This window comes from Daktulosphaira vitifoliae, unplaced genomic scaffold (assembly GCF_025091365.1).
Source record: "Daktulosphaira vitifoliae isolate Bord-2020 unplaced genomic scaffold, ASM2509136v1 Scaffold_1, whole genome shotgun sequence".
Lineage (NCBI taxonomy): Eukaryota > Metazoa > Arthropoda > Insecta > Hemiptera > Phylloxeridae > Daktulosphaira > Daktulosphaira vitifoliae.
Genome location: NW_026099572.1, coordinates 75,564,444 through 75,586,327, shown reverse-complemented (window position 1 = coordinate 75,586,327; position 21,884 = coordinate 75,564,444). Strand labels below are relative to the sequence as shown.

At 24.1% G+C, this 21,884-nt stretch overlaps 2 protein-coding genes across 3 annotated transcripts in view; one reads left to right on the top strand and one right to left on the bottom strand.

Annotated features, from left to right (window-relative positions):
- The window catches only part of LOC126896768 (lachesin-like), a 59,406-nt gene that overhangs the window by 35,211 nt on the left and 2,311 nt on the right, over positions 1–21,884 (bottom strand). The window contains exons 1-2 of one of the 2 annotated variants that reach the window (XM_050669838.1): positions 5,525–5,641; positions 2,684–2,841 (exon numbers count right to left, since the gene is read on the bottom strand). In XM_050669838.1, the coding sequence (XP_050525795.1) occupies positions 2,684–2,759 (76 nt within the window). In that variant the 5' untranslated portion in view covers positions 2,760–2,841; positions 5,525–5,641. Of the gene's footprint in view, positions 1–2,683; positions 2,842–5,524; positions 5,642–21,884 lie in introns of those variants that run through there. The other variant, XM_050669837.1, reaches the window with a different exon arrangement.
- Positions 9,172–12,973, top strand: LOC126896781 (ejaculatory bulb-specific protein 3-like). Its single transcript, XM_050669877.1, has 2 exons — positions 9,172–9,472; positions 11,948–12,973. Exons 1-2 carry the CDS (start codon positions 9,229–9,231, stop codon positions 12,109–12,111), a joined length of 408 nt encoding a protein of 135 aa, XP_050525834.1. The 5' UTR covers positions 9,172–9,228; the 3' UTR covers positions 12,112–12,973.

Below are 21,884 nucleotides of genomic sequence, written 5' to 3'. Positions count from 1 at the left end.
AAACTAAAAAATTCTGCGCTGTTGTATTTTATTAAATATTACTCGTATGTATGTAAACTGTTCAAATAGTTTAATTGATGATTTTAACTACTGCTCTTCATATGTCCAGCATAAAACTATAGTAAATGTATACTTATACTTATAAACACAATAGTAAGTCCTAGATAACGTTGGTAGGCACTAGACCAATGTCATTTAGTCATTTTACAAACAAATCTATTAAAAAAATCTTTTGTTTTTCTATTACATGAAAAAATGTAAATTCTATACCTAATAATTAGGTATAGATATGTAAAAACAAGATACGGTGAAAAACTAGAATCATTTATTACCTGAAGTATGACTATTAAACTTTTTTTTTTTTTACAAAATATTCCTTTAAAATTCATTATGTTTATGAAAAATGTAAATTTAATAGTATTCTATACGAATTAATTTATACGTATTTGCATATGTACGTAGAAGTTACTGTACAATTTTATTCAATTTTTGTAGTTTATTTGATCTCTTACAATACCATCATAATACAATGCTAACATTTCAAGCATAAAAAATCAAAGTACAGAATATTAATTAAAATTACTTTTAAATTAATCATAGCAAAACCATTCCATAATATTAAAAAAACAACAACAGTTGGAGTCTTACGTTCGTATACAATGGCTTCCGTAAATACGTGTAATACTTTCTGAACATAAAAAATATGCAATGAATAATATTTATATAATTAATTAGTTGAATAAAAGTATTAAACTATCTGACTATTGTTGACTAATTTACTTTTGTAATATTAAAAAAATTTAACTATGCGTGTCTTTTTTAAGAATTGTTCGTCTAAGAAATTACGCAAAGAAATTCATGTAATTATATAACAATTTTTACAAAATCACAGGCGTAGTAATTAACCGGTATAATTCTCGTCAAACTTATTATGAACTCATCAAGGTTAGTTAGACGTGTCTATTTCCTTAACTGCCGAGACAATAAGATATTTAGCGTTTTTGGAATGAATAATTAACGAGATAAATTGCCTAATGTTAAATGTTTAATTCGAGAAACAGATTCACTTGAATTTATGCAAACTACCTGGAGAGTAAACTGATTAACGATAGTGACACTCTGCAGATGCATGTGTACCCAGTGGAATCATTGAAACTTTTAATGTTCATTTTTAATTACAATTGTAGAATGAGAGCTGTGAACAATTCGACAGTCTCGTTTACCAAAGTTTACAGAAACACACGAGGACGTTGTTTGTTGTTCGATGGAAATCCCCAACGCGGCTTGCAGCCTAAAAGTTTCCTTTAAAATTATGGAGTTCTCGTGTCACGTTCGACTAAGTGCTAAACAGAAATATCGAAACTATGCAAGTACGAGAGGGGGCGAGTTTTTAAATTTATTGGTTGATATATTGGTCACGTGTGAGATAATTAACATCAAACTATTTGACAGTATTGTTTGAAAGTTTGGTCGTGTGGAATTAGTGATTAGAAACAATTATTTTAATAATAATTACCAATAGTTTTGTTTGTGCCAAGTGTAATTTATTAAGTAAGGTGATTTATCTTTATATAAATTATTATTGAATATATATATATATGTATTAGAATTGTGTTAATCATTAAATAAGTGTTCCCAAAATCGGAAAATAGATGTAACACATTAAAATTATCATTTGATAGTTTAAATTCTACTTCTAGCGAAAAATACACTTGGTTCGTATTTCAAACTAATGTGAACATTTGGATTTTTCTGTTTTGTCCGTAAATATTAATTGAACGGGAATAAAATATTTTCAATACTCAAAAATCTCAAGTCTAAAAAGTATGAACTTGAGTTATTTGCAATATTATGACTAAAATAAAGATTCATAAGCAAACGATTTTGATGAATGTCATATAGATTTTACACATATTTTTTAGCAACATTATGGAAATTTATCTGTTTAACGGACCAAGTGACTTTTATTACTTGTATGAATCATGTTCGTATTTATTTTTAGGTAATGTTATTTAGCGTATCCCGAGAATGGCATTCAACGCGTTTTGTTTACGGGCAAGTAACGAATTTCACGAGCACAACTGTCAGCCTGTTTTATCAACGCTCCGTTAAGTTCGTATTTTAAGGACATAAAAAAAAAATTCATTTTGTACAGATCCTGTGGGGCCGGAATCACGTTCAAAAGGTCCAGACACGTCTTGCAAGCGCCTCTGACGTGCCCCCGACCCAGTAATTGAGCTAGTTTATATCCAACTCCGCTACTCGGGCGTTTTTATTAATTTTATCGGAATGAACTTTTTCGACGCTTGTGTGTATTTACCCTGCTCAAAAGTAGCAACCAATGCCCGAAGTCCTGGTTAAGTTTAATTAAAATTTTTTCTAGAACGAACCCCCGCCGGCGTATACGCTCATATAATAACGTAAACGCTGATAGACTTTCACTTCATTGAAGACGTTGGTAGAAAATTAATTGAATTGTTATTATAGACACTATAGCAAAATTGAATGTATCATATATATATATATATGTTTGTTTACTCAATAAATAAATAAAATAGAATAGACCGTTTGTTATCGGTTTAAAAAAATATTGTCTCGTACTTTTTCAGTTCCATAAACTTGAATTTTCAAAACATTCTAATTTTAATTTTTACAAATAATTGAAACGTAAAACACAGTTTACCTGTATCGCACAGTAACATGGGCATGATTATGAAGATTCCAGTCCATGCTCTAAGACCAGTAGAGATGCATGCCATATCTCTAAAAGGACACTAACCGATGACACTATTTGATCACATTTGCGTGCTTAAATAGTTCATATCAAAAGTGATAACAACTCTGTAAAAAAAAAAAAAAAAAATGTAAAAAATATATTATGCAAGTATTGCTATATTACAAGTTTATTGTAAGTCGCATTGTAAGTTATGTGAAAATTACTTTCGGTTTTATTACAATAATAAAAACAAAAGATTTATTGTCATAGTTGAGGTTTGAGTTTTTGTCTTAGTATGATTGCAGGTAAGTTGGCCAAATAAACATTTTATTTTTTATCGACCGCCAAACACTGTTTTTAGGCTCAGTAAAATCTGCAAGAGGAGGAGATGGAGACCAATAAATCTTTCAAAACCAAACACGCCCCGCATAACCGGCCCTATTGTGCTATTATGCTGTTGCTGCATTGGATCGCCTGCCGTTAACAAGAACTGTACAAAACGTTTTAATCAAAGTGTACGTGTATTTACATAACCAAATATCATTCGGTAAACTATAATTATGTAATAAAAACTAAGAACCTAGAATGAAAAAAGGAAAAATTGAAGACGTAACAGACAACATGATTTTGACAACAAATATTTAGAAAAAAATATATTTTAAATAATATAAAAGGAAGATATAATTGAAAAATAAACGAATAACTTGATTAGCCGGAAAAATAATTTAAGATATTAGAAATATCTTAAATAAATGGATTATATTCAATTTGATTTTAAAGTATTATAGGATTATAAAATGTAAAAATAAATCTAATTATTTGTATTTAAATATTTTTAAAATACTTTTTTTTTTACAATTTTTATTTGAAATATTAAATCTTTTTACTTTGATCACGTTATTTTTGTTGTATATTATTTTATTGTTAAAAACAAAAGTATCAACACATTTTAGGACTGACACATATTTTTAATTTGCAGTTAAACTTTCCGTTGTTGATACAGATGTGGATCCTAGAACAAATGTACCGAGAAAATTTAACTATTTCCTATATCGTCAGTTTTTTTTCAGTCAATAAATTGTCATTAAAGTGGCCAATTTCGGAGAGGCTATTGTTTCAATTTTTACCTTATATAAGTACTTGCACCGAGAACGAATGTGCAAAACTTATTTATGAAAATCTTATATAGCCTTAAATTTCCACAACTATATTATTGTTTGAATAATTAATTTTTTTCGTAGGCATAAAAACAATATTACATTTTTTGGTCTACGAGAACAAATTTTATTTATGAAGAAATAATTTTAACAATTTTTAATATTGAGATAACTACCCTGCTATTGTTCACAAATTTCATAAATTAATTTTGTCTAAAAAAATTTGAAGTGGAGAGAAGCGTCTGGTGTCTTATGCGATAAATGAATTTCAATGAGGCTGAAAGGTAAATTCTACAAAACTGTAGTGAGACTAGCTATGTATGGTTCAGAGTGTTGGGCAGTTGATAAGAAAGTAGAGCAGAGAATGATTGTAGCAAAGATGAAAATGCTTAGATGGATGAGTGGAGTAACTAGAGAAGATAGACTTAGGTGGTTTGGTTATGTTATGAGGAGAGAAGAATCGGAAGCCGTCAGAACAGTTGTAGAAATTAATTTTGATGGAAAAAGAGGTAGAGGAGGATCAAAAAAGAGATAGAGAGGTGTTGTTGAATGCGATATGAGGACAGCTGATGTGAGCGTAGAGGATGTGGGAGATCGTGTCAAGTGGAAGTTTAGGATAAGGTTAGCCGACCCCAAGTAGTTGGGATTAAGGCGAGGAAGAAAAGGAAGAATTTTTTCTAAAAAAATAATAAAAATAAATGATTAAAAAAAATTATTTTAATGTATAAATAATACAATTGAAAAGTATTTTAACTAGTATGTATTTAAATACTTTTTGTTGAAATGTTCGAATATATATTCAAAATATATTATAAATTATTTTAACATGCCTGATAAATCAAGTTATTTAATTAAATAAAGTAAAGTCATATAAATGTATGGCACTAACATTTCTTTTGTTAATTTTAAAATAAGTTATTTATACAGAGATATTATTGTTGGTCAAAAAAATTCTCTAGAAAAAAAAGAGATTTGCCTTGCTATATATATGACTCATATAGTAAGTACTTAATATATAACCCCAAACAAGACAGAGATGACATATTGTAAACTATAATTTAATTATTTATATCTTTAAAATATATTGTGACTTAAAATCTTTTAATAATATGGTATTTGTTTGTCTCTCTATTATTCAATGGATTTAACAGTTAAGTGATAGCTTTCAAACATACATATAATATCTTATATATTTTTGCACTCAAATTACTAATTAACTGTTTTTTAATTACGCTATAAAATCAAGTTTTAAGTAATAATGAATATTATCATAAAAAAAAAAAATTCGTTCAATTTAATACAGTATCAATTTTAATACAATTTATCATTTTTTCACCTGTCACATTTAATATTCAACTAATGAATCAATATTATTCTAATGTTTACCTTTGATCACAAATTCTAAATTCTGTTAATTTATAAATTTAAAAAAGTCTCCTTAGCCTCATAATTAAAGAAAATTTATATTTTTGAATAAAAGTTATGGACCAAACTTAATTTTTTTAAAAATACCTTTTCTTAAGGAATATTATTTTGAAAATTTGACCATATTTCTATTTATAGAATTGGTATTAAAATAGCAACATGTATACACAAACTATTTTAGCTTCAAAATTAAAATCACATATTACATTAGTTGTTATTTAATTACCAATTATTCTCATTATATTTAAGAATTTTTCTTTCAAAATAGACAATTTTATGGCAAATAATTTCTCTAAGATAATTAATTGAGCCTTGAGGTTGTCAACTTGTTCATTCTTCTCTACAAGCATCAGAGATTTATCTGTCTAAAATCATTTTTACCATTTTCATGAAATTAGTTGAACTGTAAAATAACACCTTCATTAACGTCATTGACAAACACTTCCTTCCAAGTTATTAAGTTATTTCTATAATTATATTTCTTAAGTAATTTAGTAATTCAAATAGATGATATCAAAATGAACCAAAGACATCAAAGGCTAATGTATGATAACAGTCATCAGTAAAAGAAAAATTAAAGCTAAACTAAAATAAAAAATATAATTATATAACTACATAGAATTAAAAAAAAATTAATATTTTTTTAAAATAATAATATTAATATTTTATGAAATATTAAAATTAATATTTTATGAAATATTAAAAATTTCTCATGTTAATATATTTTAAATATTTTTTTATATTTTAAAACACTTAAAGTGTGGTTAAAAAATGAATTCATCTAATTATTTATATATTTTATATTCATACAATTATTTATAATTGACATTTTTTTAGTTTCGATGCGAAGCTGAGAAGATATCAATTTTACTATGATGTGATTTATTTTTTTATTTTAATGAGCTGTTTTTTGTTTATAACCTTACAATTCTATATTAATTTTAAAATAATAATAAAGCTATCTGTGGTTATATTTATATGTTGTAAGAATGATATATATTAACTTTAAATTCTAAAAAAATGTGTAAATTTCCATTCATTTAAGTTTTTAACGCATACAATTAAATTTTAATTTAAAAAAGTATACATATTAGTTAAAGTGACGGGATAAATTACTTAAATTATTCTCAATAAAATATCTAGGTACAAAAAGATTTAAAAATAAACAAACAATAGATATTTTCTTAAATTTTGACCCTGAAAGATAGGAAAATTTTTGTTTTGAATAAAATTTCAAACAGGTATTACATATTTAACTTGTATAATTTTTGAAACAATTAACAACTCGCTGTAGTTTTCTTTTCTGTAATGTATACATTAATGCATAAAAAAAATTATCTACGTATTCTAAGGCTACGTTAAAATCCTATACTTTATAATTTTTATTTAAATAATAAAATGTTATAATTTAAAATTTTTCAACATTTCAAAATAAATAGTTTTTTGTATTTTTCTTACAAAAATGACTTATGGTCATATGACAAATATTTAATGAGTTACAAACATTTATTACAATAATTTATACCCACTTTTTTCTAGATTAGAAATTTTTTATTGGTAATACTGTTGACATAAACATTGCCGATGACACATTTTATTTAAAAATTCAATTATTAACTAAGATGCTAGAATGATTTAAAAATTATATCGACATTGTTTCTTTTTTAAATCTACATTAGATAAAAGTTAATACAATGTTATTAGAAATTAAAAAAAAAAACTTGAATCTCGATTTTTAAAAGTTATTGGTTATTAAAGCCAAAAATAACATAATTTTCAGTAAATAAAGTGTTGCCATTAAAAAAAATAAGATTGACCTCCTTATTAAGGTATATGGGATGAATTAAAAAAGCAGTTAATAGATGATAAATANAGTAAATAAAGTGTTGCCATTAAAAAAAATAAGATTGACCTCCTTATTAAGGTATATGGGATGAATTAAAAAAGCAGTTAATATATGATAAATNTAAAAAAGCAGTTAATAGATGATAAATAAAAAAAACTAAAAAATACCAAAAATTATTTTCTCATGATAATTATGACTTTAAGAGAAATAAAGTGACTTGCGTTAATAAGATAACTCTGTATAAATACAATCTGGATGAGTCTAGACTCCATCAGATTTCTAGACCCGTCAGAGTCTAAACTCATTTCTAGCTAGTGGAGCCTCTTTAATTTTGTCGCATTGCACCCAAAAAAAAAAAAAAATGAAAATTGCACGTAAATTTATATTGAAATATTTTTAAGGAATAAAGAAACTAGTTAAATCTCTTAAAACTCTCATTTAAATTCCACTTATGTTTCTATAATGTTTTTACACACAAAGGATAAATCAATACGGCCATAAAATGAAACTAAAAGAAAATTCTGGACCATTCCATACAAATATAATAATATTCAGTATTTTTATAACACATGGTGTACATCACTATCTTATCAATATTCATACGACGGTGATCGGCCATGGAATTTTGATAGTAACAATAAACAAAGCATAATGTTCCTCGAAGATTACAGCTGTTGCTACTAAACTCTAACCAAAGGTTGTCAGTTTAGATTATCGTATCGTTATTGTACTATTATAATTTTACTTAACAAAATTTATTCGTGGTCGTTGGATTATTAATGTTAGTGTACAAACCATCACTTTACCTTTTTCATGATGATAATCCTCAATACGTGCGCTTTTTCCCTTAAAACTCAGTTGAATGTTTGTGAATAATAAGAAATCTTAGACAAGAGCAGTTATCTCGCATTAGGATTTTCTACAACCTACGCAATTTAGCAAGAAAATTAACGACTAAATTGTCCAGGAAACAAACGGCTATCTTCTGTGACAGAAACATAGTGTCTATCTCAATTATCAATTAAGATTTTAATAGCGAGTAAATCATTTAGATGAGTAAACAAGATTTACAGTTGAGAAAATACATCCGTGTCAGCATATTATTGAATTATATTCAAGTAAAAAAACACAGGGGTTTCAAGAGTAATAATAATAAGATAAATGTAAAAGAGTTACAATAATACAATTATGACTTAATAGTATTATAGTAACTTTTTTATTAGTATTATTGTAAATTTTAATTGTACTTAGTGCGATTACTGTTGAAATTTAAAATCTAACATGAAGTAAAACATCTAATAACATAATGGATAACAATTAAATATGTACAAGATAATAATTCTTAATTTGTATTTCACAAAAAAATCAATAAAAGTATTTTCACGATAGTGGTATTGAAGGATTTTTCGATAGCTTCATTGCTTTTTTATTGTTTTATCTATGTTAACATAAAAAGAGATAAAAATAACGTTTTATTTCAATCTAGAAGTAAATTGTATCGAAACAGTTTTTTAAGCAACTATTTCACATTTAATGTAGAATGGTAGCTTAAAATATGTAGCTAAATAAATTTTATTAAGCTACATATTCAATTTAGTCAAAAAAATTATATACTTTTAAAACTGTTCACTCCTTTTTAGTTTTTAATTAAGCTCATATTTAAAATATTATACATTCCATATTTATTGAATTTTCCAAAAAATATGTTTTTATAAAATCCAGGTTATTTTTTCCAGGTCCATTATTTTTTTAGTTTATAAAATCTTTAAATTTCCCTTTAACAATTAAAATTTTTTTTAATCATCTAATTATTACTAGTAAGCTTACCCAGTAATATTGTAAACTAAATTCGTAAACTGATTACATAATGTATATATATGTACAAATATTTGAAGAAAAGCGCGTAAATAAAATTTTTAAGTGGTCAATTACATTTAATAAGTCAAATCATTTAAGCTACATTAATTTACGATATTAATCTCAAAGCCTTGACAAAATATTTGTATATAAACACACCAGAACAAAAAGAAGTTTCATAAATTTGCAAAACACTTTACTAAGTATAAATTTTATCTTTCATCAAAATGTACCGTAAAATGTTTGATATTTCAGTGATAACAATATTTGTATTTTTAATTTTTCCGTCGTTTTCCATATGCGATTCAAAAGAAGATACGAAGTTGAGTCAAGACGACTTAAAAAAGTATATGAAAATTATGGATACTATTAATGTCGATGAACTTATCAGCAACGATAGATTAATGAATACTCACTTCAAATGTTTCTTAAACGAAGGACCGTGTGTTTCACAATTTAAGGATCTAAAAAGTAAGTTTACAATTGTAACTTTTATACACATTGAAAATGTTTGCACTATAAATATTTTTTGATTGTTTTGAATATATTATTTCAATTATTTAGATTGATTACTATATATTATCAAAATATATTCCCAATACGGAATAATACATTTCTTAATATTCTAGTTACATAACTAAATGTATCGAAGTTTACTTAAACTGTTTTTTTTATAAGGGTGACGTGGGTTAAACTTATTTTCATTTTTTTTTTTATTTATTCAAATAACAATTTTTAATTTAAATTTAAGGTAATTTTGATTTATTAACTCTATTATAATATGTACTTTAAATATATATTTAAAATAATAAATATTTTATTTATGAAATACTTTAAATTTTCTCCTGGTGTTAATAATCCCCCACTAATTCTAAGTAAATGTGAATAAGTATACATATATACAGGATAATTAACTTAACACTTAAATTAATGACTGGAGGTGAAGGATGGATACAGATTTTTTATAACTAGACATATACTGGTCGTACTCTTCTCCTGTCTAGGTATAAACATGTCAATAACTTCCGAAATACTGATCTAAAAATTGTTATTTTAATTAGAATATTATCTATGAAACAAATTAGTTTATTTGAGAAATTAAAGTTGACACTCTTATAAGATATAAGGAAAAAACATAAAAAATACTTAATGATTGATGAATTAAGAGAAACATTGAACTAAAAGAAACCACAAAAAAAATTATTAATATCAATTATATTTTTCGATTAGTCAAGTGTTTTATAGAAGTGAATCACTCTATATATATATATATATAATTACTCATTTAAGTTAATAAATAAAAAATAGTATTTCGTTTTATTTTTATGTCTTTTAACTCATATTTTTTAAGTATAAAGCATAAAGCTGTTTAACAATAAAACTTATTTTTTATTTTTCCAATGATCAGTTAAATTCTAAACAAACAATAATTGCCATAAATACGCATTTGAGATTTTCATAGAACATTCATTTATTTTTAACTACATATAATTTAAGCCTTTATAATTTAATATGAAATATACCAACTATCTTATATGTAATGTTTATCAATAAATCATATATTTGTAATACTTATCTTTAATTTTATAATAAAATAAATTTTATGGATCTATATGAAAGAATTTAGATAAAATCCATCCATTAATAAAATTGTTCAGATTATTTTTTTAACACTTCATTTTTGATTTCATAACATTTTATAATAAGTTCAAAAATTGTTAAACCAATATATTTTGCCGATGAAAATGATCTAATTTATTCTGTATTTTAATATTCAAATCATGATTGTTTATTTAGTTTAAAATTTTTATTTTTGTTTACAATAACTCTATTTTATTCTACTTAATATGAATCATTAATTCTGGATTTAACTATTATAATTAAATATGTAATTACTATTGTTTCCAATTCGAAAAATAGCATAATTTATTAGTTACCCAATATAAATAACAATGAAATAAATAATAGAAAATACCCAATGTGTTAGGTAGTGATATACGATCACATTAAGAAATTTTAAAAGTAGAATTAGGAAGTGCTATTTTGTCTAAATATATATTTCAATAGTGTGATTTATAATTTAACATTACATAAGAACCTTTTTAAGAGCTAATTTAATGTTGTTACATTTTGAATGGCTTATAAGTAGTAAAAGTTGAAATGTTTCCAATTTTAAATAATTTGAACGTAAAATACATGTTATTTTGAGATAATACAAAGAAGTTACACTTTGACATTTATAAGAATGTTCAATGAGTATTCGTTAACATGTTATGTGAAGTTTGAATGTAACTTACATCTAACGGAAGTAAGAAAGTCTGAGTGTTTCATCGTTAATACGAAGTAAAAGTTAAGTTAAATGGGATTTCTAATTGAATATTGATTAAAAAATACTTACTTATTGATGATCCATTATAAATTAAAAATAAAAAATTACTTTTCTTTGATTTTAAATTGCGTTTTAGTATTACATATTTGTAATAGTTTATATATTAACTTTATATTAGTTAAATTGATTTCACGTTATATCGTTGACTTAGAGCGGAAACTCATTAACAGTTATAATTATTTTTTTAATTTAATATTTATGAACTTACGATGTACAAATATTTGATCTTTATTTTGTTAAGGCAATGTAAAAAACAATTAAAATATTTATAGCATTTTTATGAAAAATAAAAATAATATATTTATACATTTAATGGCAATAATTGAAAATCAAAAATAAATTACAAAAGTAACTCTCATTGAATATTTGCATTAAGACGGCGATATATTTGAATATTATTAATAGGGTTCTATGTAAAAATATTAGTTATTTTTTATTTTAAGTAATTCTTACTGAAATTTATTGCCTTATACCTATAAAAAATATAAAAGTTTTAAAAAATTAGGAGTACATTCCAATTAATAATTAATATATTTAGCTTTACATTTGTTTTACAGAAGTATTACCGGAATTGATTAAAGATAATTGCTCCACTTGTAGCGATGCTCAAAAAACAAAAATGTACAATTCAATTGAAAAAATAAGAGCTAAAAAACCTGAAGAATTTGATAAGTTTACAAAAATATATGATCCAGAAAACAAATACTTCAAAAAACCATAAGACATTATATCATTCTTAAAAATATAATACGAATTTCATTAACTTAGTTTTATAAAAATAAATCTGCTAACAATGCATGTGTTATAAGTTTTAAAACTTGTTATGAATTTACAAAATATTTTATGGACTGAAATGTTTAACTGTAATTAAATTGGTTGATTATTCATTTTTTATGAGATTAACTGAATAATTCAAAAAGTTGTTTTTCATTTATAAAAATAACACATTAGTTTTAAAATTAAATTAAATTTACTGAAATTTTTATTAAACGTTGCAAAAATAGATGTAATTTTTGAAAAAATAAAATATTAGAAACATTTTAATAACTTGTCACAGAAATATTTCTATGAAAAATATATTTTAACAAAATCACAGATTGACTATAAAAATTATAAACATTTAGAAATATTTCATGAATGAATAGTTTATTAACAAAAAAAAACATATTTTTTTTCAAGTAATTACAAATTTCTGTCCTAATAGTATTTATCGTTAATATTAAAAATTAAATCTTTGTAGTTTAGTTAATATCATAGAATTAATTTAAATTGAGGTGTAAAAAAGTTAAGGTAACTGAAAAATAAAATGATTATACAAATATTAAGTTTATAATTATATTTATACAAAATAGGGCTACTTTGAGGATCATACAAAAAAATATTTACTCTTTATTAAAAATGAACAGATCTTGAATTTTTTTTCTTCTATTAATTCTTATTTTTAGTTGAATCTCATATCATGAACACAATGTGAGAATGTTGGATACCACAGCATATAGATATGTTTTAAGGCTGAGTATTATGTACTATCGAATATGTAAAAAATATTTAAAAAAAGAGTAAATAATACTGATATTTAATAATTCTGATTTTCTTTTAAGATAGTATCCTTACCGATCAAACATGGAAATCGTTCTTTTGTATTTATAAAATTGTTAATGTGACATAAATACAGTTAGCCCCCACACGATTATTCATACATATATTAAAATTACTTTGTGTTTTACACTGATTACCAATTTGCAAAATTAAAATGACAGTTAAAAATAGTTGAAAAATTACAGTACTATAATTATAATTTATAAAACGATGTTATCAGGTTAATCGAACTCCATTATTAATCTTCCTATAGAAAAACTACTTTACATTATTTTTTTTATCGTCGATTAATAAAGAGACAGTACTTAAATCGAAAGTACCTATAACTAAGATTGTAATTTTGGTAACGTTTAATCCTTCGTTGTAGTCTTTAAGTTTAATTTTTCGGTATTTTTCAAATCATTTTACATTTTTGTTGCAAATTTATAATCAGTATAATAAATACAAGACAAAAAAAACGTGTAGAAACTAAACTCCATTTGTTGCAAATATACTAAGTACGAATCTTACATTATCTACAATCAAATTCCACAATTATTAAACGTACCGAACACTGACTTAGTAATGGTACCATCATTGATTATTATCTGATACAAGACATCCAAAATATTTAGCGTATCTCAATTGCCAAATATATTTTATGGAATTTATTCCGTAAAATGAATCAATAAATGAAATTAAAAATGAATCAATTAATCGTGAAAAGGCTTTTGAATCTTTATGACATGTTAGTTTATCTCTAATAATAAATAATAACAGTTACTTAGTAACTTTGATATCGACAAAAGATATTATACAAACTATATCGGGAACTCCTAAATAACAGTCATAATACTAGATAACACAATCTCCTACGTTCTATTCCACAGCTATTATAAAGTATACGTCATACATGTGACAATAATTATATCCTTATGTAAAACAAAAACGCCCAGAAACGAACAATAGACAAGTATTAATTAAACTGTCACAAGCACGACAATAATAATATAATCCTTTCATGTAAGTGTATGTTCGTGCAAGAGATTTGGCACCGGCAATTTATTATTCAGGTAACTCCCAAGAGAAGATGTAAACAGAAACGACCAAGTTAGGGTTCATTAAAATTTTGAATGTGAAGTTCTTATAATACATGTTTTTCTAAGAAAAAATCTATGAAGTCTCTTATCGTTGAATTCAATAAAATTAAATGCTAATATTACTCGTACAATCACCATTTATAGTGCGCATAATTATTATTAAACAAATGAGTACTACAACATTACCCTTAAACACTATTTAATGTTTTACGTGCACAAACACAGAACGACATGCCGTAAACTCTACAAGGCCATACATTTATTATAATCTAATCAATTGTTTATAGAATCAAAAGGATTTCGGGAAATTATTATGAAGCATTTTTATTAATTATATATACGGGAAAAACTATTGTATAGATATGGTTAATATATCAACAACATAATTTAAAATTGGTAGAATAATTCATGTAGCTAGCTTAACTATAACATTATTCGAAATTCTAAACAAATTTAGTTTACTATTTTTTATAATTGGCTCAGTCATACTGTATTTTAGTTTTTCTAACTAAATAATTACGTGTATTAATATTTATAATATAAGTGTAGAGTTTTTTCTGTGTATATTTTTTGTATTTATCAGTTAGTTAATACCTTTTTATGAAACATTAATAGTATATAAATAAAATGTATACAAATTTAACAAAAAAAATTTCTCGAAATTATTTTTATTCGATAAGTAATTGAGTGGATTAATGGTTAATTAATCACTTCGTATATATTTCATACAAAAGACCATGAACGGCCAATAGTCACTTTTAGTTTAAAGCTTTTAAAAAATTGATAGAACTAATTAAACTTTTCTACCTTTAGGTCATATTAAACTTTAGCAAGTAATTATAATATCCAAGAGGCTTGACCGCTTAGTTTGTTATCTTGATTACCTTGTGGCCAACACATATTGCACATTTTTACATGATATTTTATGCTCTTAATAAGTTTTCTCCATGTTGTGTTAGACATACGGCTGAGTGATTTAATAATGTACGTCATTGTGTAAAAGCACATAATCTCATAATTTAGTCATGCACTGCGTGAGGAATCAAATAATAAAAACATAAAATTAAATTTTAAAATGGAAATAAAAACAAAAATAATCATTAAAATCTCCATAAATTCTATTAAAATAAAATATGTACTAAAGTTAAAATACAAAAATTTATTTAGAAATAATTATTAGTAATTTAAAGAAAAAAATTATTCAATAAAATAAGATAACATGGAAATCTACTGTAGAAACTATAATGATTAGGCATTTAATTACATTGTAATTAAATAAACGTATGATGTAAAAAATAACTAAATCCTATAATGCATAAATTTTAATTTTAATTGCAGTGTTCCAAATGCTAACGTTTTTAAATATTACTACTTTTATTGTTTGAATTTCATCTGCGATTGTATTGAGATAATTAATTTTGTGGTTTATTTGCATTTTAGCATTAAATTGATTTTTATTAGTTTTTAAGTTTACTGTTCAAAGTAACTCGAGTTACTTTGAACAATTTTCGTTTAATAGATCTATTAAATGTCGAAAAGAAATTAGATTAAATTATACATTTTTCAAATTTTTATTTTTTAATCCTACCGCTTTCCTAGCAGTTTTTTTTTCCTTTGTTGTTATACTCCTCAATCTGCGATGTACCAAGAAACCTATTAATCCAGGTGTTGGTGGCAATAAATCGTCTTTTGTCGCCTGAACGCGTCTTTACGAAAAAATCTAGTTGATATATGTCGTGAGTAAAGTAAATTCGAGATTTCACACTATCAATGAAAACGGTGCAGCATAAAATGGACAGACTACGTTGAGTTGAAAAACTGTGAAATCCCATTGTACTTCAGGGTGTCGTGCAGCGATGAGTACTCTTCCCTATATATGTATATAGGCGAACAACTCAATAGTTTTTCTTTTCCTTTCTTTACTTTTTTTTATATGTAACGGGATCATTTGGGATTTGAAGAAGGATAGTGAGCAAAATCGTTTGAGAACGCTTTTTATAACTAGAGAGTTATCAAGGGGAAAGATTTTAACACTATGGCTCAGATTGATGTAATTTGTACTTTTTTAAGTGTTAAAAATCGCATAGTTTTTATTATTTCACAGATCATTAAACACCGGATTCGCCTTTTAGTGATAACTTATAGCCAAGTGGTAATTAAAACTATCCTTCGAAAATCGATTAAATTTTGAATCAAACAGATTATTGAGAACTTTGCAAACACTAAAACTTATGGTGTCCTTTAAACTGTATTTATCAGTATTGTAGGCTATTTAACGGCTGTGTATGGGTCTAACATAAACTTTTATGTAAATCTTAACGGCCACTTGGCTATTTAATGTATTAATGTAAAAGGAGATTCATAATGTTTATTACGCGGGCATTTATAAAATTAACTCAGAACTGTTAGTAATTAATAGAAAATTTTTTTTTTTCATTTTATGCACAACAATTATTAATTGCGTGATATAATAATTATTTAACACTGGAGATCAATTTTTGAAGTATGTTTATAAAGCCAATCATTCAATTATCAACCAAAAACAATAAAAATCTTTAAGAACAGTTATGATGATACAATTTTCAAGATGATTGTTTATTTGTATATAATAAAAATTCAATTTAAAATTACAGAAACATCCGAAAGTACTTTTTAAATAAATACTTTTTAATTATGAAACTAAAATATGTTCTATGAGAAGTTAATTTATAATATATAAAGTATAATTTTAGTTAAATTTTATAATACTTTATGATTGATAACGAAATTCAAAGCTAAATATTGTTATGGGAAGTTTTTACTTAATTCGTGCAAATACCATGAACATACTTAGATATTATGCAAAGGGATTCGCACGTATAATATACATTACCTGGGTACCAAAATTATGGTTACGTGCTTAGATAATGAAAACAATGTTTTATTTAGGGTAACCATATGATATAAGTTAACTTCACTATGAAAAAAATGAATGCATTTAGTTTTACATGAAGTAAGGGAATTTTTCTGTTTTTAAAGCTTAATGCTTTATTTTATTACAAACGAATGATTTATAACTCAATGGTAATATATATGGTAATTATAAAACAAGTAAACTTTACCGTGATTAATTTTTTACAACTTCAACAAGTGTAAATATTTAAAAAATTAAATTTATTTTTACGTTTATTGTAGACGTCTTGTATCAAAAACTATAGTCAACCATTTGTAGTACATTGTTATAATTGTGGTAATTTTTTTTTTATATAATGTATTGGATAACTTAAATAGATAAATATTATTAAATGTGTACACTTGGTATTTAGAATAATATTGTTTTTTTAATATATTTTAATTTCTAGATTTATACGCAAAATAATTTTCTAAATTATAATTAACATTATTATTGTTTAGAAAAAAATTAATAATTTGGGAATTTAAAAAAAAAAGTTGAAGGTTAATTAAATAAAACGCTCTTTTTATCCAGAACCATATTTATGTAAGATTGAAAACAATACAATTTTAGTTCGATTATGTCTTTGGTGAAAAAACATTTTATGGCCTTAATGATCTTTCCATTCTGCTTACTTGTAAAGTGGGTTAGAGTTATAACAGAATATTTTACTACACTTATTAAACTAAAATATCGCTAAAAAAACTAGGGTAAGTTGAACACCTGTATTTTTTAAACCTCAACGTTCCGAATAATCAATCATTTAACCTGTCAAATTTTTAGTGTTGGGCCCATTAAAATCAATTTAAAATATTGATCTAAATTATATTTGTATTCGTTGAACTGATATCATATAACTTTAATTAATTTACATTACTATAAACAATAAGATAGAATCAACAACTTGTAATTAAATTCATATAAATATTTTTCGTAAGTTGGTTTTGCTTATTAAACATTTAGACTGGTTATAGTATATCATTTCTCATTTTATATTTCATGTAGTTTATAATTATTATTAATTATATTATTTTTAGTAATAAAGTCTCAATATCGTAAAATAATAATAATAATCACATAATTTTAATTTTCTGCAATCACAATATTTTGAAACACTTGAAGTATTATTTTGTAGGTCAACGATAATTCCATAACTAGCTATACATAATATACAACCTTTATTAAAAAACGAATTGCAATAGTATAAATAAAATATTATAATTGTGTTATTGAGTTCAATTTCACATAATTTTTAATTTTATCTGGAATTAAATTAGTCTATCTAATACTTATGTTAATTTTAAGAGTGTTATGGAATAAACAAAAATTATTAGAACAATCCAATTTTATATTCGTATATTCATACACTCATTAAATAAAAATAAAGTATTCACATATCTAATAAACAAAGTGACTTTGTCTACTTTAATAAAGCTAGTATAGCTTTTGCTGATTCACGAGCATACTATAAGAAAAAAGGTTGATGAAAGCTCAAAAGTCGTTAATGTGGAACTTCGAGATGAATCATTTAAAATCGTAAACTAAGTGTCGTTCAACTATATATACAATAAATGACATACTCTCAAACATAGAAACCAATATAGCAGTGATAGTCTTCTTATTATAAATGACATATTGAACTTTTATATTGGATTTTATACCCAATAAATTTTCCTTTTCTGATATAACAGTTCGCAAACTTCTTTTAATCAATTTATCAGTGACAACATTTTCTAATATACTCTTGACCACACATATGGTGAAAAATAATGCTTAAATTGGCTAATATCAGTTGTTTGATAGTTGAAAATATATTTGGGTCATTTAAACATAGAAGAATAAACACCTATAATAAAAAAATTGCATTTTAAATTTTGTTTTTTTTTTTTTTGAAAAGTTATATCATTTGATGCTTTTACTAAAATAAATAAATAAATATAACACCAATGATGTTTGTTTTTCACTACACATTAAATACCTAATATATTTTAATGACAACGTATAAATAAGATTGGTATTTCTAAAGATTATTTGTAATTGCAACTATTCTGTTCTTTAATCCAGATTTTTAATTTGTATGAAATTTTACAAAAAAAAAAGCAATAGCGTAGGTTCAATTAACTTTAATCTTGAAATGGTATTCTTATTTAAATTATTAAAAAAATAATATATTCATTGAAAGAAGAATATTATTTTAAACTTTTGTTTTATTAAATAGAAAACTTTACTTGTTTTACAAATAGGTAACAAAAGATAACAAAAAGTAGGAAATATGTAAATAAAATTATTTATTGATAATACAGAGTATCAATAATGAAAATTTCAAACATTATATTTAAACTTATAAAATTTTGTGTTAACGTATTGTTGTACAAAAAGTTCCAACTAAAAAAGTCTGCAATTTTAGGTGTTTTGAAATATAATAAAACTAATAATTACTTTATAAATAACTAAATTATAAAAAGGATCGTCATTGATTATCAAATATCGATAAAATTTCGATATTATATTGATATGTTGTGATGTCACAGACATTAATATTACATTTCAACATCACGATATTTTGGATATCGATTTAAATAGGCTTGTCAAAATTAGAATATTTAGTTTGATTTTAAATTTACTTATGTCTATTTCAATATTGCATTAATTCTGAATCATTTATTTTGAACATCGACATTATGTGATTTCTTGAATAAATTGACTATTAATTCTACATAGTCATTGGCGCACATTTATAATATATAATTTTTATAGATGTCATCTATAAAAATGATTGGATCTGTAATACTAAAGTTTAGTAGTTGGCGCCAATGAAGATAGTTCACTTTATGCTTATCAACGCTTGTTTTTTTATTTGTGATCTTGGACACCAACGTGGGGTGAATAGTTTTAATAATAGAATTGAATCTTAACTATGGCATACGTTTCGTATCTACAATGTATAAGAACAATCAATTTTTGCAGACATTTTTTCTTATAATCTGTATTATCTTTATGAATCATAAAACAAAGAATATCTCTTCTATAAATTCATCATTTATAATTCTAAAGTTTCTCTTATAGGTTGAAATTTGCATGATTAATTTAAGTGTGATACCAAAATGATTATAATATAATTATTTAAAAAACGATAATTAATTTATTGTGATATTAACATCGAATTATTTTCCATATTGTGACAAAATATCCAAAAAATTGAAACGATATCAATTTTCAAAAAATATCGTAAATGATTCCTAATGAATATTCCAAATGATTGTCTTTATTAAAAAACCCACATTTTGAATCTATATCCAACTTAACTATTTCTTTATAGCCATAAAAGATGGTGTACAAGCATGTATATCTTATACAAATATGGTAAATAGTAATACTAACAAACTGCAATATTCACCAAGAATAAAATATTTTATTTAAATAAATTTCATAACATTACAATTGCTTTTAAAATTTTCAATTTCATGATTGAATGTTAAAAAATATTGTGGCAATTAATTCAAATATGTATAATACCCAAGGACAGTGTATCATTGAAAAACATGAGTTCCCATTGATACCTAAAGATAATATGATATTGTCTTAAGTCGTTAACATAACATTTCATTTGAAGCGTGTCAATTTTCCATTAATTCAATTGGTGATAGTAATCTTCATTGTCTGATAATATTCAGTGAAAAGACAATATGTTTTTTCACGTTTATAGAATGATTATTTTTTTTGACTATTTAATTCTCCAAAAAGAGTATTATTACTGTTATTGTTTTATAATTTGTCATTTTTTTTCTTCTTCGTTAAGCTTAAAAGTTAAACTTAACTTAATTTTAATTTATTTACTCGTTCATAGCCAACTTAGTTAATTTTACTATTCTATTAAATTGTATAGTTATTTTTTGTGAGTTTTGAATCGACTTTACATGAAATGGGTTAGAATATTCAAATATCTTATATAATACATTTTTTTATATTGACAACCTTAGGTTTATAAAAAAATAAACCTACTTGGCCGTATAATTTGACACAGACATTAGTCGTTGTGATGCCGTTATAAAAGTTTTATTATCAACATACATAATATATCATCTACTTGAAAATTCACTTCTGACTTTTAGGTAATTTTATTGATTTCATAAAACATTTTTTCACAGAAAAGTAATTTTACAACGAGAATAAACAAACTGATCGAAAGAAAAAACAATTTTTAATATAGAGATAAGCGATATTGAAAAAGTATAAATATTTTACCAAATACTAACAGTCAACAACGAACTTGCCTAAGACTATATTCAGAAAATAGTTTTAGATACAAAATTAATCTTTAGAAAAAGAGAAGTATAGGATTACCATCATACTAGTCTATTGTCCATGAAACATTTAATAAAGGTAGAAAACCTTTTAGTAATTTGGCATTATTACAAAGATATTTATCTTAAGAGTTGGTTATTCGTTCGCGAAGCGAATAGATATTTCAAAAGAATAACTCGGACTACTATTGTTTAACATTAGAATTGCCTACAAGCTTATGATTTAAAAATAGATATTTTTTATTTTTATTATTCAAATGAGTAAATAAAAATTAACATAGTTATTACAAAATTAAATTCATTTTCAAATTAATTCACATGTTCTATTATAGGGTTGTCTTTGGCATCCATTTGTATGTTAATTAAATCTTAGAATAAATACATTTTTTAAAAACTTATAACAATTAGTTGTTTCTGTAATTAATTATTTTGTAGAGATCGAGTAAATTTCGATTTAGGTTAAAATAACTATATTTGTATTCAAAATTTTATATATAAAAAAAAAAAATGTTAATTTTTAATTTTAATAGCCCCATTTTGATTTTTTCAATCAACTACTGATTTTAATAAGAAAATAATA

Coding starts and splice junctions, on each gene's coding strand:
- LOC126896781 (XM_050669877.1), top strand. CDS start 9,229: ATGTACCGTAAAATGTTTGATATTTCAGTGATAACAATATTTGTATTT. Junction 9,473..11,947: donor ACAATTTAAGGATCTAAAAA/GTAAGTTTACAA, acceptor TTTGTTTTACAG/AAGTATTACCGGAATTGATT.